The sequence below is a fragment of the Heloderma suspectum genome, chromosome 1, assembly GCF_057233095.1.
Source record: "Heloderma suspectum isolate Gila_16-S chromosome 1, 16-S_ref, whole genome shotgun sequence".
NCBI classification, from domain to species: Eukaryota; Metazoa; Chordata; class Lepidosauria; order Squamata; family Helodermatidae; genus Heloderma; species Heloderma suspectum.
The window spans coordinates 396345262-396362447 of NC_139458.1; the positions used below are offsets into that span (position 1 = coordinate 396345262).

General features: G+C 41.0%; 1 protein-coding gene across 6 annotated transcripts in view; it reads left to right on the forward strand.

The window, feature by feature from the left end:
- Positions 1–1076: 1076 nt before the first annotated feature.
- The window catches only part of EPRS1 (glutamyl-prolyl-tRNA synthetase 1), a 70640-nt gene continuing 54530 nt past the window's right edge, over positions 1077–17186 (forward strand). For 4 of the 6 annotated variants that reach the window (XM_084828774.1, XM_084828768.1, XM_084828770.1 and 1 more), the window contains exons 1-9: positions 1077–1177; positions 4119–4203; positions 7665–7764; positions 8180–8336; positions 9213–9358; positions 10021–10115; positions 10288–10414; positions 11987–12179; positions 13014–13185. In XM_084828774.1, the coding sequence (XP_084684900.1) occupies positions 1135–1177; positions 4119–4203; positions 7665–7764; positions 8180–8336; positions 9213–9358; positions 10021–10115; positions 10288–10414; positions 11987–12179; positions 13014–13185 (1118 nt within the window). In that variant the 5' untranslated portion in view covers positions 1077–1134. Of the gene's footprint in view, positions 1178–1277; positions 1525–4118; positions 4204–7664; positions 7765–8179; positions 8337–9212; positions 9359–10020; positions 10116–10287; positions 10415–11986; positions 12180–13013; positions 13186–17186 lie in introns of those variants that run through there. The other 2 variants (XM_084828771.1, XM_084828773.1) reach the window with 1 other exon arrangement.

Genomic DNA, 17186 nt, shown 5'->3' on the forward strand with positions numbered 1-17186 from the left:
CCCCTTTCACTGTTGCCTTTTGCTTTCCTTCTTTCTTGGGCTACTTCCAGTGTCTCAGCAGACAGTCTTGCATTCTTGGTTTTCTTTTTCATTGGGACATTTTTTGTTGCCGCCTCCTGGTGTCCACCTTTAGAAACAAATATAATGATGTGTGAAATGACATCCTTCACATAAACCCACAGGTGGGCAACTTGTAGTCCTACAGATGTTTTGGCCTAAAGCTTTCATTGCCCCTTGACAGCTTAGTCAATGGTGTGGGATGAGGGGAGTCGCTCGCTAAAAAAAGCATCTGGAGGGCAACAGGTTGCCCACCACAACACAAGTGGTTCCCAACCAGGGCCGGCACTTCCATTAGGCAAATTGAGGTGGTTGCTTCAAGCAGCAGCTACTGTGAGGTGGCAGCAAAGTGTTAGACAGATGTGTGTGCCGCAGGGCCTGACTTGTGCCCCCTAATGTGGTCTGTTGCTTTCAGGTGTGGAGGAACATGCTGTCCCATCACGAATGTCAAAAAAAGATTCAACTGTCTGTCCAGCTGGGTTTTGTAAAAGTAATGGGGGCGCCCCCGTATTCTTCACCTCAGGCAGCAAAATGTCTTAGCCTGGCCCCATTCCCAAGCTTGGGTCCCCAGATGTTGGTCCACAATTCCCATCATCCCTGATCATTGGCCATGCCAGCTAGGGGTGAAGCGAGTTGTAGGCCAACACCATCAGGGGATCCAGGGATGCGAACCGCTGCACTCGAGGATACAGAGCTGTGGTTCCCTGAAGGATGCGTGCGGCGGACAGGCGAAGAGTAACTAAGGGTGCAATCATCTTTAGACAGAAAAAAGGTCCTACAACTCCCAGCATTCCTCAGCCAGCCGCGGCTGGCTGGGGAATGCTGGCAGTTGTAGGACTTTTGTTCTGTCTAAACAGGCAGAGGATTGCGCCCTTAGAAATTGGGGGTGTGCCGTCGTGTGAGGGCGGCCAAGCCTTGTGAGCAAGCTGGAGCCGGAGGAGGCGGCGCCGAGGCGGGAGCAGAGGCTGGCCGGCCGAAGGGGCGGGCTGTGCTCCGCCTCCCAGTGAGCCGCCGCCGCCGCCGCCGCCGCGCAGTGTTCCCGCCCCGTTCTTCTGCCTGCCGCTGTCCGCCGCCGGAATGGCGCTGAGCTTGTCGGTGAACCCCGGGGACCTCCCTCTCGGTAAGGACGGCCCGCTTCGCCTGCCGGGCTGCCCTCAACGCAGACGGGGGCCACTCGATATGCCCCCCGGCGTCCTCCCCGCCCCGCGCCCCGCTTCCCCAGGGCCAGGTGAAGCGGGGCGTGTTGCTGCCATGTTGCATCAGGCTGTGCGCGCGCGAAGCGCTTGGCTGGCGGCTCATCCCTAGCAAGCGGCCAAGGGGATATCTCGGGAGGGGGCTGAGGGGGCGGAACACGCGCCTCACACTCGCCCCAAGGAGTTTCTGCGTCGGGGAGGACGAGGCTGACGAAGGGACGACGGACAGAAAGGGGTTGGTGGAAGGAGGCCGAGGAAGGGCTTTAGAGGGGAGGTAGGTTAAGAGACGCGGGTCAGGAGAGGCAGACGTGACAGCGGGACGACAGACAGGCAAGGAAGAGGACGGGATGGGCCGGGGGGGGGGCGGCTGTGGGCTGAGAGGAGTTGACACGTGGCGCGGATGGTGGGGAGGCGCAGAGGTTGACATGTAGGGTGTGTGTAGGCCGCAAGCATCTGTCACTGCCCTGTCTGTAGTCTCTGGATTAGTGATCTCTTAACCCCCTTTAATCACCCTGCCCAATTACAAGCAGGGTCGAACAGCATATAGGTAAAGATTTTGTCCACCTAAGGAATGAATGAAGTGTGGGTTCTGATCTGTAATAGTGAGTGTGGGGCCAAGGGTGATAGTTACCCTAGATTAATTATGGCAGGACATAAGGGTGCTCACATGTTTGTATGCAGTCTTTCGATCTTTTTCATTTAGGCACACGCACCACTCCCTGATCTTTCCCACCCAAGACTTTGTCAGTCACTCCTAAATAGATAATGCTTCTCCTTCTACCATTTAGCCTCATCTGTTTGTTAATTTTATGTATAGATAGGTCAAGATTTCTGGGTTTTAAAGTGAATCTCAGGATTTCAGGCCTAGCTTGTTGTTGTTGAGCATATGGCATTGTACATGATGTATCCCTCATAAGTTGCTGAAGATGTCCATGTTAATTGAAGCTTTAACTTTGTGGACTCCTCATCTTTTAGCTTTGAGATTAAGGCTGCAGTCCTACATGGCACTTACTTGGAACTAAGTCCCATTGAACTCAGTAGGAATTCTGAACTGACAGGCATAGGATTACACTGTAGGCCATCTTTCCCCTACCCCACATCCACGAATACACATTGTAATGATATTATGTGTATATATATTGAAGCAGAGTAAGTACCGCAGGAGAAGGGTTGACACAGTGTGAGAAAAATGTAAATTGTATACATTCTGGGAAGTTACAAAAGTGTTGATGGGTAGCATATATTAAAATATTTGTTTTACATGACACAATGTTCTTTTAGGGAAAGCTTTAAAGACTTTGTCCATACTGAATTGGGACTGTTTTGACATAGTGGTAGGGTGTAGCTCAGGAGGATTTATGCCCAGTCATGAGGTTTCTGTATAGTAATTACAGCTTGTCATCCTGTTTCTAAAAGCAGCTGTATTGTACACTGAAATAAATAGTCTGGACTTGCCTGCAGTAATACTCCTCAGTCACTGAAAATGTTGAATTTGCAGTACTGTGTACCATAAATATTTTCCAAAAATGGTGCAAACTATCAATTGAGCAGTGGAATGTTCTCTGGTAATAGAACATTATGACTTGAGTTCACATACGCATGCATGTATGCAGAAATACAAAAATTTTGTTAATATGCAGCTGGTGTATAATATGTTTGTGGGAACTCTGTTTTCACATTGGGATTTAATTTCCTGTCAAATTCTGCTCCTGTCATAGTACAAACCTTTCATTTTGTGCTTTCATATTAACTTAGTACTTTACTGTACAATCCTATACATGCCTACTCAGTAGTAAGCCCTACTGAGTTCACTGGGATTTATTTCTGAGTAGATGTGAATAGAATTGTGGTTAGAAACAAAATATTTATAGATCTCGACTTCTGAGGACTTGATTATACAGTCAAGATGGAAAGGTTTTATCTCAGGGTTGCCATGGAAACAGGGCACCTTTTGAATTTCAGAAAGGCAATATTTATGGATTAGGCTAACTGTTACATAGACAAAAGAAGATGCTGATATTTATACAGTAGACTTTGGAAACATAAACCATTCATTCAGTGAGTTGCCTTGCTAACCTAGCTTGTCCCCCAAAGTATTTAATATTAATTAAGGTTTAAATTTAACTACATCTACGGAGTGAATATACATAATTAACTGAAAGCTGATTGTTGTTCCTAGTAGTCAGTAGTAATATGAGTTTACCTGAACTACTCATTGTGCTGTTGAAGTTTTTTTTTTAAGTACAGATCATAATTCTTTAAACCCTCCACTTATGTTAACTGGAATGCTGTCAAATGTAAAAGATTAGTTTGAAATCTGTTTATACAATCTTTACCCCTATATGTGAATGGGACACATTTGTTTTCGTAGTTTTAATAATTGCCATAAGTATCTGTCCTGTTTAGACAGACTTCTCTGCGTTTTTGGAAGTTTGGAGATTAAAAAATGCTTGAAGTGTTAAGGCATGATTCAGCCAAAGTGAATCACCTTTTTGGTTTCATTGATTTAGGCATAACTCTGTCCTGTGGAGATCAGTGGGACTTAAAGATGGTTAAGATTTAGCTGGATCATGGCTTTAGTATTATGTTGTTGTGCAGCACTATAAATTTTACAGTAGTTCTTGGCAGTGAATTTAGAGCTAGTTCCTGCTGAGGTTACAGCAGAAGTTTATTCTAGGTTTTAGCCCTTCTCTTCAGCACTAATTGCATCCAGGAAAAAGATGCCAATGAATTTATACGGGATTGAACTGATTTCTTTCTCGAGTTTATTGGCCTTCAGGTGATGGAGAAAATGCTGTGAGGTTGGTTTTCTTTTAAACAATGACTATGAAGTATTTTGTCTTTTAATCAAAAAATATTGTATTTTAGGAGCCTTGCTGACTGCAGAACATGTGAAGAATTATGTTAAAATTTCAGTTGAAGAAGGCAAAGAGACCATACTACGGGTATCTGAGTAAGTGCCTTATATCTCTGCCATCAGTACTTTTAAAAGCCAATTGATATAATATTGGTGCTGTTAAGAGGAGAGCAGAATAATACTGAGTTAATGATCACATGTAGAATAGATAACTGTTCAGGGCACAACTCTTATCGAATTGACCCCCACTAGATGGGAGTCTCTGATCGCAGAGGCTTCCAAGATTCCTGTACCCTGCCAAGCCTGACAGGGCAGAAGGAGTGACGGAAGTGATTTTCGCCTCTCCATCCTTCTTTTTTAATATTTTCCTTTAGACATTCCTCCTCTAGCCCATCTAGAGGAGGCGTGTCGCTGGAGGTGCGGCCACAGCCATAGAGGCCATTGGATTTTGCGGATACCGACTTCTCCCTTCCCCGCTCACCCAAACGCCGCCTTTTTGACCTCTACAATGTCATCCAAGGTTGCCTTTCCAACCTTGGAAAGCAGTCACCGCAATTCTTTCTGTGGTGATTGTGAGGGGAAGGGAGAAGGAATTGGATAAAATCCTGTGTCCCTGGAACATTCTCCCAAGCACCATAGGATTGTACCCTTAATCATTTTATGTTTTGACTCTTGTTTGCTTTCTTCTGTATTCCATACTTTATGATACATATATATTTGGACATACTCTCATCATTTTTTTTATTGCTAATTTTCCTGTAAAGACTCATGATTATACATTTTTTAGACATTTGGCAAACTTCATTCCTGCTCTTGAGACATAACTGTTGAACAGACTTTGGAGTGGGAAGTTGTAGCATCTTTCTAGGTTCTCTGTTATCTTTGACCAGTGAGCTATGTAATACTTGCCTGGTGGACTGACATGGATTTTGTTGCTGTGTGGGCAGTTTTCTGCGGACCTGTGTATCCACTGAGTCATTCTTTTCCTCTCCCACCTCTCCTATTCTTTGATGATTCTTAAGGTGGATTGGGAAATGGGTGTTGACTAGAATTTCCTGCTACAGGTGACTGGCACTCTTCTGCTATACTAATCACTTGTTAGTAGCTGTTGAACAATGTGAACAGGCAGTAGACTAAAAGGAAGTATGCTGTATTGATCCTTTCTATTATGAAATAATTTTACAAATCTTTTGATTAGGAAAGTTAACATGTCAGCACGACCTCATTTTGGATAAGTGGGTTATGATTCCTTTGTAGAAGTGTAAGAGGATGTATGAGATGTGGCAAGTTGTGAGTTTGGCTAACGAAAAACCAAGACTTCATTACATTTGTGCCTGACATATATATGTAGCTCATCTTCAGCACATAGGAGAATTATAAAGAAAAAAAATGAATTGATTTCCAAGGTCTGTGGCCCTTAGAACTCCTTTTGGTGTGCACAAGGTTTTGTGTACATGCAGCAAAGTTTTGATATTTTTCTTGACAATTGGCACTGCAGTCCTGTATACTGCATCTCAAATCCCGCCCCCCCGCAGGAAGAGGTCAGAAAAAAGTCACTACAGACCAGGCTTGACTCTGTGTGTGTGTGTGTGTGTGTGTGTGTGTATGGGTAAGCAGCAAGTATTCTGGGTCACAGCCTATCTTTGCAATATTTTTATTTTTTATTTTATTTATTTCATTTCTATACCGCCCAATAGCTAAAGCTCTCTGAGTGGTTCACAAAAATTAAAACCAAACAGCACACAATAAAACAATTTAAAATATATAGAACACCACAACAGATAATATTTTGTAGTACTGCAGTATTTTCTTTGAGAAATCAATTTGTCATTCAATATTGCAGGTGCTTTTATTTCTCTCCAACTCTGTAACAAATCTTAAAATGGATTTCTTATAGCAGCAGATCTCTTAAAATGGTACGCAAGAAGCATTTGCTGAAGAAGTGTCTGACTTTACAAATTTTCCTGGTAAATAACTTCTGTTGCACCAAGGAAATTAATGTATGAATTTGGTTTGTAATTTGCTGCATGAAATTGGCTTCAAATATTTCAAATTCAGTTTTTATGGCTTCTGAATCTGAGCTCTTTTTTGGGGTGTAATTTAAAGCAATAGTCTAGCGTTTATGTTTTCTTATCTGTTCTGCAGTTGTCGTCCCCCCTTCTAAATGGTTGAAATGCCTGTCCTAAGGCTTAGTTACTGGCAGTAAGATCTTTAAGCTAAAATATCGTGGTAGTTTGGCCCCATAGCTTTTGCCTTCAGCCCCACCCACCACTCCCCCCTCCAGAGCTTCTCTGAAATGGTATTTGGCCCTCAGGATGAAAGACATTCAACACCCCTGCTCTGAACTAAAGCTTGTATCCAACTGTGCCTGTTCACCAGTGGAATGGACACTGCTGGTGGAACAGATTACCCATCCCACTGCAGCCCCCTGTGCACTCCCTAGATCTGCTCTGGAGGGTTGGGGGACCTTCCAGAGCCCATTTAGGATGTGTCCAGGGAGGAGAAGAGGAAGGAAAAATCCTCTTGCGTAAGGTGAATCTGCTGGCACAACATTGGATGGAACCCTAGCTGATTTAAATCATTTTTGCATTCAGTATTTCACTCTCTCCCCCACCCCCTCCAGAAATGTGCACTATATTTGATTGTTTACCAGGCTATAAGTGAGTTTTTATAACAAACAAGCTGTTTTGCTACTGCCCCTTCTTTATATTCAAAGTAAGGACAGGTTGCCATCAATAATAAGGCGGAGACACCCCTCCTCCATCGGATGGTATGGAACAGAGTTGAGCAGCATGTGCCTGATTGTTCCAAGTAGAAAATAGTAGTGTTTAAATATAGTTTTAAGTCCACAAAAATCAAATAAAAGATTTCTTCAAATACGTTTTTAGATGTCCTTTGTAAATAATCAGGAAGTATACCTTAATTTTGGACAGAAATTAAGTGGACTCTGAGCCCTAACAGTTGCAAAGAGACTTATACTCTGTGCCTGTAAGGATAAACACCCACCACCTATTATTCAGTGAAATGAAGATCTTGCTGCTCTTGTTGCCTTTGAACACATATCTTACAGTTGTCAGTTTTGTCTGGATGCCTATTTAGACGTATGGCCTGCTGATATTAACATGTGTATTTGAAAGAGAAGTGTCAAAACTTCAAAAAAAAATTAGTGGTGTTGTGAACAGTTATTGTGATTGGATATACTTTTATTCTGGTCTTTCTTATGTTCTTGTTATCAGTGTTACTGTTTGCAGTCCCCCGCCTTTTGTTTTATTTTGTTTTGTTTTGTTATAATTGCATATAAGCTTTAAAAAAAAAATCTGCTTAACTCACTGAAAATTGTTAAACTTTCCTTAGCATTTTTTCCTTCCCAAATATCAAGTGATTACTGTAGCGTATTCAATTATAAAGTTCTGATAAATCACATACCCGTCTATTTATTCTTGTTTGCCCATTAATTCTTCTAGAAATACCTTGCTTGGCCACTTTTAAAATCTCTTCAAATGCAATTATATTTCAAGTGCAGATAAACACATATATTTTTCATATTTTTCTAATAGTCAAGTTACATTCACTGACGTGAATTCCATAGCTCGCTATCTGGCCAGAATTGCCGCATCTGCTGGATTATATGGATCTAATTTGCTGGAACACACTGAGGTGAGAAGCAGTCTTGTGTATCTGATGTTGAATCATAAGAGTTGGAAGGAGCCATTTAGGCCACTGAGTCCAACCCTCTTGTCAGTGCAAGAATCTTGTTTAAAGCATCCCTGACAGATGGCTGTCTAGTCTTTGCTTGAATACCTCCAGTGATGGAGAGCCCTCCACCTCCCTAATTGGTTCTATTGTCTGACTGTTCTGACTGTATTGCCTGGAATTGTATTTTTTTCTATTTGATGAACTCCTTAAATGTTGCCAAATTCCATTCATTGAGCAGTACTTATTTAATTCTACTTCTAATAATAATTAATATTTTCCTAAGGACAGTGTATGAGTTTTTGTTGCCCATAATTCATACTTCTATGTAACCTGTTAGATATTATTTAAATAGAAATAATTTTCTCCTTTTCCAAAGATTGACCATTGGATGGAGTTCAGCACCACAAGGCTGTCAGCTCCCACTGATTTTGCTTTAGCGATTCAAGAGCTCAATAACTCCCTTTCTCTGAGAACCTACTTGGTTGGGAACACCTTAAGCCTTGCAGATTTCAGTGTCTGGGCAACACTAAAAGGTAAAAAAAGAACACAGTAAAATGCTGAAATTATTATATCTTGATAACTTCCCCTTCAGGTATTTCATTGGATCAAGTGGAGTAATAACAAGTGATGATCCCTTTGAAATTAAAATCCATAGACTTCCCTGTTTATTTTCGGCTATTAGCAAATTTAGTGTGAATAGCAATTTTTTTTCTTTTTTATCATGAGAGGTGTGATATATGCTGTGGCATCTAATGTTCTAATCTAATCTTATTGCTTCAATGTGATTGTTCTATATTGTTGGTTTTAATTATTAGTCACTCTGGACGTACTTTTAGGTGAAGAGCAGGATATAAATACCTGTAAATAAAATAAATATATGATTTGCATAAATGCTGCAAGATAATTGGATTATATCCATCATTTTCAGTCTAGGAAAAGGAAGGAGTTCCCATTCATGGAAAGACACCTTCAGATCACGTAAGGACCCCTTCCAGGAATGTAACTCTCCTTTTGTGAACAGAAACTTTTTCCATTCACCGGGAAAAAATGTTGGATACAACCCATTAAATCTACAGAACCATTAAATCTACAGACAAATATTTAAGCAGCTTTTTCCATCATGTCATTCCCATTTTCATTAGTGAAAAATCTTGTTATTTTTTTTTCTTTAAACAGCATATGATGTCTTGGGAGACTTGTAATCCTAATTGAATATCGCCATTCTCTTCCCCCACCAAATAAAATCGAAATCTAGAATTGTATTCTTCTAGCAGTGATTTCTCTACTGTGTGTTTCATAATTAAGGTGTAAACATTCATCTTTGCTTCTGTTTGGTGTGAATAATGTCAGTAGCCTGTCTTGTCAAACAGTTTCCTAGTGTTCAATAAAACACATCTGTTTCCCAACAGGCAACGATGTCTGGCAAGAACAGTTACTTCAGAGTAATTGTCCAGTTCATGTAAAACGCTGGTACAACTTCCTTGAGGCACAATGTGTTTTTCAGTCAGTAGGTTCCAGGTGGACTGTGGGAGGTGCTATTCCGAAGACTAAAGTGGTAAGCTTTTTGCTGATTAGGCATCTCTGGCTCAAATTCAGTCAGAAATTCTGGCATCTAAGTAAGACAGGATACAAGTGATTTTATCTGCAAAGTGCTAAGCAAAAAGGGTAACAATGGGCTGCTGCATAACTGAGATGAATGTGGACATATAAGATCTGAATCAGCAATTGTAGTTTGCATAGTTCCCAAAGAAATAAGTTGGATATGTAATGTTAAGAATGGGAGGAAATTAAAAGCTAATTACTTTGTGACTTTTTAGTTGGTCCTAATAGAAGGTGTTACTCTACTATGGCTTTTTTTTCTAAGCAGTTTCTTGTCTTTATATACAATGTCAACAGTATTGGGTGTAATAGTCAACATTTAGTAAAAATGAAGTTAAAGAAACAAACATGTTCAGTTTTGAACAGTTGAGATGCAAGGTTTTAAGTGATGTAAGATAGCCATTCTAATAACCTTGTTCTGTTTTCAGCTTAATGGATCTGCATGGTAATAGAGAGATAACACTGTAGCCTAAGACATTGCACTTGTGTGGAGGTTAATATAGCCTATCTCAAATAATTATTTAGTAGCACAGCTGTTAGTCTGTGCTACTAAATTCACAACTGAATTCCCCTATTCAGTTTTTGGTTTAATAATTTCATTATTGTTTTAATTTTAAGGCAGCAGAAAAGAAACAAGATGTTGGAAAATTTGTTGAGCTCCCTGGTGCAGAGATGGGGAAAGTCATTGTTAGATTTCCTCCTGAGGCAAGCGGGTAAGGTGACATGTTCTGCTAAGGACTTTTAAACCCAGATCCCTTTCTCAAAATGAATGATAGTGTAATTAAAAGGTGCTTCTCTTGCAATAGCCATAAAGGCAGTAGAAGTTAAAAACCAGGTTTTGTAAATTAAACCTTCATTATTTCTCCACTGTGATTTTGGTTCTAGATACTTGCATATTGGTCATGCAAAAGCGGCTCTGTTGAATCAGCACTACCAGGTCAACTTCAAGGGTAAACTGATCATGAGGTTTGATGATACAAATCCAGAAAAAGAAAAAGAAGACTTTGAAAAGGTATCTGAAAGCTGGTCATTTATAATGTCATTGCACAATTAAATTATCCAGATACCTCATTATGGTTCTAATTGCTTAATTTCAGTGCAGTTTTGTTAACGGAGGAGGGGGAGACAATACAAAGGATATGGTTACTTTATATGCCATTCACACATGAACTTGCTGAAAAACAGCTTGAAGAAAAATAATTTGTTTATAGATTGCCACAGACTATTTAAAATAATAACATTGAGTACTACTCTTTTCAAGAACACTGACTTTATATAACATAAGAACAATTTCCTAAAGAATTTCTAGCTCGGGATAGAGCTACATAAAGGCTCCTGTCACTCTTTTTACCATCTAGAACTCAAAAGCAAGTCTGCCTGATCGTTCATTACTGCTGGGCCAAGGAGCAGCCTTTTCATGACATCATCTCATGCTGCTATAGTAACATTTGAAAGGCTGGAATCTATTTATATTATTACATTTCTGTCTTACCTTCTTACATGGAACTGAAGTTGGCATGCATGGAGTTCCCAGGCAGTCTTCCATCCAGGCAGTCAGCAGACCCAGACCTGCTTAGCTTTAGCAAAGTTGTTGCATCATGTGCCTTTAGAATATGCCCAGAGACTATGGGACTTGGCTAGCTGTGCAAGTCTTTCCCACCCAGTTGTTTCCCTCCCATTCCAGCAGACAGTTGGATGAGAAGGACTCGTCCATTTGGCCTTGCCCATGTGAGTTCAGCCTTTCAAATGTCACTGTGGCGATCTGGGATGACAACAAGGGCGTGTGTGATTGGAATAACATATGAAAGAGACTTCTTATGGAGTTATGTCCTTTACAATGCTTATTATGAAATAACATTATTATAGAGCTTGATTCTGTGTGAAGCTAGTCTGCTTAAAAAAAAAAAATTAAATGGCCACATTGATAGAAGATGAGTTCCTTGTTGACTCTTTCAACCTGATGTACATTGCTAATAGTGCCTGGAGGTACTTGCCATATTATGCAGAATGTCTTCTGCTTTACTACTTCCTGCTCTCCCACATTGCACAGGATACAACTTCTACATCTTGTCTGCTTGGGATACCCAGTGTTGAAAAATCCCTGATACAAGAAGCTTATGAAACTTGCAGTATTCTTTTGGATGAACAACATTTGCTTGTTCTCTAGCCTTCACTCTTTCTCGAAGGTTCTGAGCTCAGAGTTGCATTTCTTGAAACAGTCACTACTCATTTCCTCATTTAGCTACAGTGTTTGAAACTGAGCACTGAGATCTAGATTCGCTTCATATCCAAAACAGAATTTTCTTATTGTCTTCTGACAACTAGAGTGTTTAAAAAACAAAAGAAATTTGATATAGGTGAGAACTGGATTTTGAAGCTCTTTTGTAGATTTAAACTTCTCTCCCCACACCCAGTATTAATATAATTAATGATAGCACCAAGATATCAGCCAAAGGTTTCAGCTCTCTGAGGGAGGGAATGGCATGGATGAGAAAATACAAAACAGGCTGCCATCACTGATAGGACTTAATACTAGCAGAGGATTATGTCAGAATGATCCTTAAAAATATATATATATTTGCAGGTTATCTTGGAAGATGTTGCAATGCTGCACATTAAGCCAGACCAATTTACATACACTTCTGATCATTTCGAAACAATAATGAAATATGCTGAGAAGCTCATTCGGGAGGGGAAGGCTTATGTAGATGACACACCAGCGGAACAAATGAAAATGGAACGAGAGCAGAGAATAGAATCCAAGCACAGAAATAACTGTAAGATGCTTTATCTGGTTTCCATCTCCTTTTGCTTAATTAATGTAAACTCTCTGAAACTTGATAATTACCTCATCGGTATAGAATTGCAGTGTATGCAGAAGCCTTCAGTTGCTGAGTGTCATTAAACATGGCCTCATTAAGTCATTGTGTAAAACTGCTTGAGTGCTCATAGCCCAGTAACAACAGGTAGTGGGAAGTTATTTCTTAAGGAATCAGTCAAGAGCCCACTGGAAAGGATCCTGAGATGTACTGAGATGGGCACATGCTTTGCATGCAGAAGGTCCCTGGTTCAGTCCCCAGCATCTCTACTTAAAACGATCTTGGATTGTAGGGCTGGGAAAGAGACTGGTGCCTGGAGAAAGGCTGCCAGTCAGAATAGATAATGATAGATAGGTTGACCAATGATCTGATTAAGTATAAGGTAGCTTCATATACCCATATATGAATCTGATGAACAAAGATCTCCAAGAAAACATTTGGTAAAGACTGCAAAAGTATGAAGCTTCTCATCCTGTCCCCTGATGTAATGGTCGGCATATTTAATTTGGTGTTTCCCCCATTTTCCTTTATTTTTCCCTCACATAATGCTTACCTATTCCTGACACACTTGTCAAGAATCCATGGGAAAAGGCCACCCACAAAATTACAGGAAAAGGCCATTAAAATGTTGCATGGAAAAAATAACAAACTATTGCCAACTATATGTGCTAGAGTTGTTACTAGATTTACATCTATTCTTAATTTGGATGATTCTAACATTTGGTAAATAATGTATCATGGTATCGGAGCTGGGTTGTTAAAATCTGAACGAAATGTTTGCAATTCTAATAGCTGTTGAGAAGAACCTGCAGATGTGGGAGGAAATGAAAAAGGGAACGGAATATGGACAGACATGCTGTCTACGAGCCAAGATCGACATGAATAGCAATAATGGATGTATGAGGGACCCAACTCTTTATCGTTGCAAAAACCAACCACATCCACGTACTGAAAACAAGTACAAGTATGTGTTATGTTGAGGAAGATCTTTCTTTCACTTCCTTAGATTGTTTTCTACTTTGTCTTCTCATAGCTAAGTAGGACCCAGCCTAAACTTTTCTGGAAACTAATTAGTTTCTGGAAATGAATGTCTGGAAACTATGGTCTGGGTCCCTGCTTATCTACTATTTTGACACTTTCAAGCCCTTATTCTTGTAGCTTTTGAATCTGCCCTACAAATAAGTATTTATAGTGTTGCAGAACTCAGAGTCAGAGAGACCACGGAGTGAAGGAAAAATAGATTCTTTATTTAACGCGCGGGCTTAAGGCTGGAATCATTTCTAAAGAGCCAGAAGCCCCGAAATACATCAGCACATTGTTTTTATAGACATTGTGACACATATGAAACGGCTTCTCCTCCCCCTCCCGTGTGGGGTTGCAGTCCTCAACATTTCTTCTCCTAGCACCATTGTTTATAATACAAGAACTGGGTTATAGGGTAGCCATGATAAGGGGAGAACAGAAGAGAACAGCAGAGAACAAGATATACAGTTGTATGACAAGATAAGGAATTCCTGTGTCTCATCAGCTTACAACAATATATTTAAGGGAGAAAGAGCTCAGCAAGAACATGAAGCATGAGACTGCATGAGGCTACTTAGTCTGACCCCCGATATGGCTGCTACATTCCCCCCTTAAATGCATAATTTTATTACAATTATAGCATTTCTGATAACCATACAGAGCTTTTTGTGACATACATATTACTTAGCCTCTTGTTGGGCTATTAGAGTGTAGAGGGCAGCAGTTTTACTAGCTGAGACATAAAACAGATTGGTTAAACAGCGCATAAGACAAGGAACGCAGAGACATAACAGAACTTTTATGAACAACACTGGTAGAATTAGGATGAACAATGCTACAAGCCAGCTAAGATCTGGAAGCCAAGGGGTTAACTAATTGAGCTAATTGTTTTGTCTTATTGTTTTGTTAGCTACTATATTGTGCAGCTTGTTGATCTGTTTATTTACAGCATTGCAATTATCAGTTAAGTTAAAACAACAGAGCTTTTGGTGTGTCTCACAACTTAAATGATGAAGAAGGAAGAGGTAATCTATACCAGCTCTATTTTCTAGAACTGCACCTCTTAGATCACGCAACTCTTTATTTAACAATGACAATGCTCGTGAGGTGGCATTTATGCTTTTGGCTAAGCTGCAAGCTAACCGGTTGATCTCCAGACCATCAGCCAAGGCTAAACCTGGAACCCCAACCAGTGACATTGCTAAGGCCAATTTTTCTGAGTCAGAATATAACTGCACATGACTATTACAATTTTTAGTTAGTTGGAGTGCTCGAGGCTGCCGTCGACGGATTTTTTCGGGCCACAGGGGAAGAATTGGCACCAGTTCAATTGGCAGCTGAGGCAACATGGGTGGTTATTAGACAAGTTGGCAGGAATGAATGACCAAGTGCGGAAACTACATGTCTAAAACCATCCATGAGGCAAAAGCATGTGGGCATCATTAAAAGATATGTTTTGAATTTTATTACAGTGGAAGGGGGCCAGGGATAGCTTTATATTTTCTGGAAAATTTTTGACAATTAAGCATTCGTGCACACGTAGCATTTGTTTCAGCAACGATGGGGGTGCGTAGAGTGAACTCTGTAGGGGGTAGGATCTTTGCAACCACGCTCCAATTAGCATTTTGGGAATAAGTTAAACTTACACCATAAAGTCTTAACATGGTATCTTTTTGAATTTTCCCAGGATGTCTACAGACAGGTATTAGGCAAGAGCTAATAAGCCTGTTTGTAGGTATATCTCTTGGCAAACAAAAATGTTTTACTCTCGTGATGTTAGCCAGGTGAAGCCAGTAATTATCAGCAAATCACTGGGACAAACTTCTCCTTCCAGGGGCAGACCCCCCTTTTTGCACCTTATTAAGGAAACACAATGCAACACTACTAACACTACAATACAGCATGTTTGATCTTCTTTGGGATCTGACCGTACGCCGGGCAGCTATTTACCTGGCAAGCTGCAGTAGGGTCTAGTCCCCTTCTTCAATTCTCTAGTTGCAGGTCTGACCGTACGCAGGGGGACAGTCTCCCGGTGTGTCCACAGTAAGGTCTAGCCTGAGTCTTCTTACTGCTTTTTTAGAATGATTTTTAAAGGATTTTCAGGATTTCTGTTTACAGTCTACTCTCCCCCTCTCGCTCTCTTGACTCGTGTCCAATGTATCCAGGGTTTAACTCCAGCTGCTTTCATAGCTGCGGGGGTGGAAAGTATGACATTTCTCAGTCCTTTCCATCTGGGAGTCAAAGGGTTATTTTTTTCTCTTTAACTCATACTTTAACTCTTGGTTGGAAAGGATGAACTTCTGTGATGGGAATGGCTTATTTTTTAAGACAAAGCAACGCTGGGCTTGAAGAACTTTGCTCAGTGATTGGACTTCTTGTTTAAGGCTAACGTTTGCTTGCGTTTGATGCCTCTCTAGTGTCAATTATGAAGTCAGTGTCACGGCCCCTCACAGTCAATGTCACGGCCCCTCACAGACATTTTAAAAACTTACTCTTTTTTTTCTCTTCTAACCTGGTACACGAAAGCACTGAAACACTGAGTGCCGAAACTCAGGACGCTGGGGGGTGATGGGCATCGCCTTATACTTGCATTTTTCAGGCAGCCATTAATCTTCGGGGAGGCGGTGGGGTGATTTGCAGGACTTCAAAGGCAAGCTTCTCAGTTTGTTTGTATTTGTAAATCCCAAGCTCAAAACAGGACATGATGAGGTACAGGGCAGCTAAATCTTTGCTTTGGCATGGGCAACAAATAACTCGGGTCAGCTTTCTTCGCCGGGGTCTCAAACAGGAAAACAGTCTTAATTTAAAGTTGTAACATCACTGACAGCATCAGCCAGCCAGCTACACAGATCTCATTGTTTTTTTAAGACAGTTGCTCCAATATCTTCTTTTCTTCTCAATCAGGTTGGGTCTCCCAGCTTACACAGTTTATTGCAGCTTTCAGGAGCATGGTAGTAGCGTGATTTTGGCTTGGCCAGGAACATGCTGTCTGGTTTCTCGGTCTCTTCAGCACACACACTTAGGCAGTGTAACACTGGACACTTAAATCAGTGAGATTTCTTCATTGCAGGGAATCCCATGGCAAAAGCTTAATGGTTACGCTCTTCAGAAATCATATAGCCGATGGTCAGTAGCTACAGGCTCTATGCAATTCTAACACAGTTCAAAGCTAAACACGGTTACCTTGACAGAGATCTTCAACATGGTCTTTCTGCTTCATTCTGCTTTGGGAAGTCTTATGGCACACTTTTCACTTGAAGAGGGGTCTAGCCTGTGCTCTGGGGGCTGATTCTTCACCTTTATTTTCTATTTTGCCTTCATCTTCTGGGTCTTCATTTTCAGTTTCCATTTCTTAGGGATTTCATCTCAATTAGGCGAGGTGATGATGTTGCACAACTCAGAATGTTGTGAGCAATTTTCCTGCCCCCCCCCTCTCGGCGCGCTAGGCTAACAGCTACTTCTTCGGCCTTACACTCCCACGCTCCCACGCTTTGTTAAAAGCCAGACTGTCCTGCAACATTTTTCTAATTAACAGCCTCAGATCTTGTTCTTTTTCTCCTCTCAGCTCGACCTTGACCTTTTTGCTGTTTTCTCTCTCTATTCTGAATCTTTTTAAAAAAACCTTTTTCCTTCTTTGTTTGGCATACATCTCAAGGGGGTGCAAGTCTTGAGCAGTAGACGAGCTCGCCTCCCTTTTTTTGAGAGAACACATCTTTTTAAGGGTCACTGCCGATTTTATTAAATCTTTTGTCCAACACTTCAATTTTTCAGTTTCTTTTATTAATGCTGATTGAGGTGTAAGAGGGGAACCTCCCGATCTCGTAGAGATGAAAGTCTCGGCAGACAATATCTGGGAGTTGAGGACCGTAGCTGAAATCGGCGAATTACTGCTGGTGGGGCTTGAAACTGATGGCGACAGTTCTAAGTCAAAGCGAGGGGCAA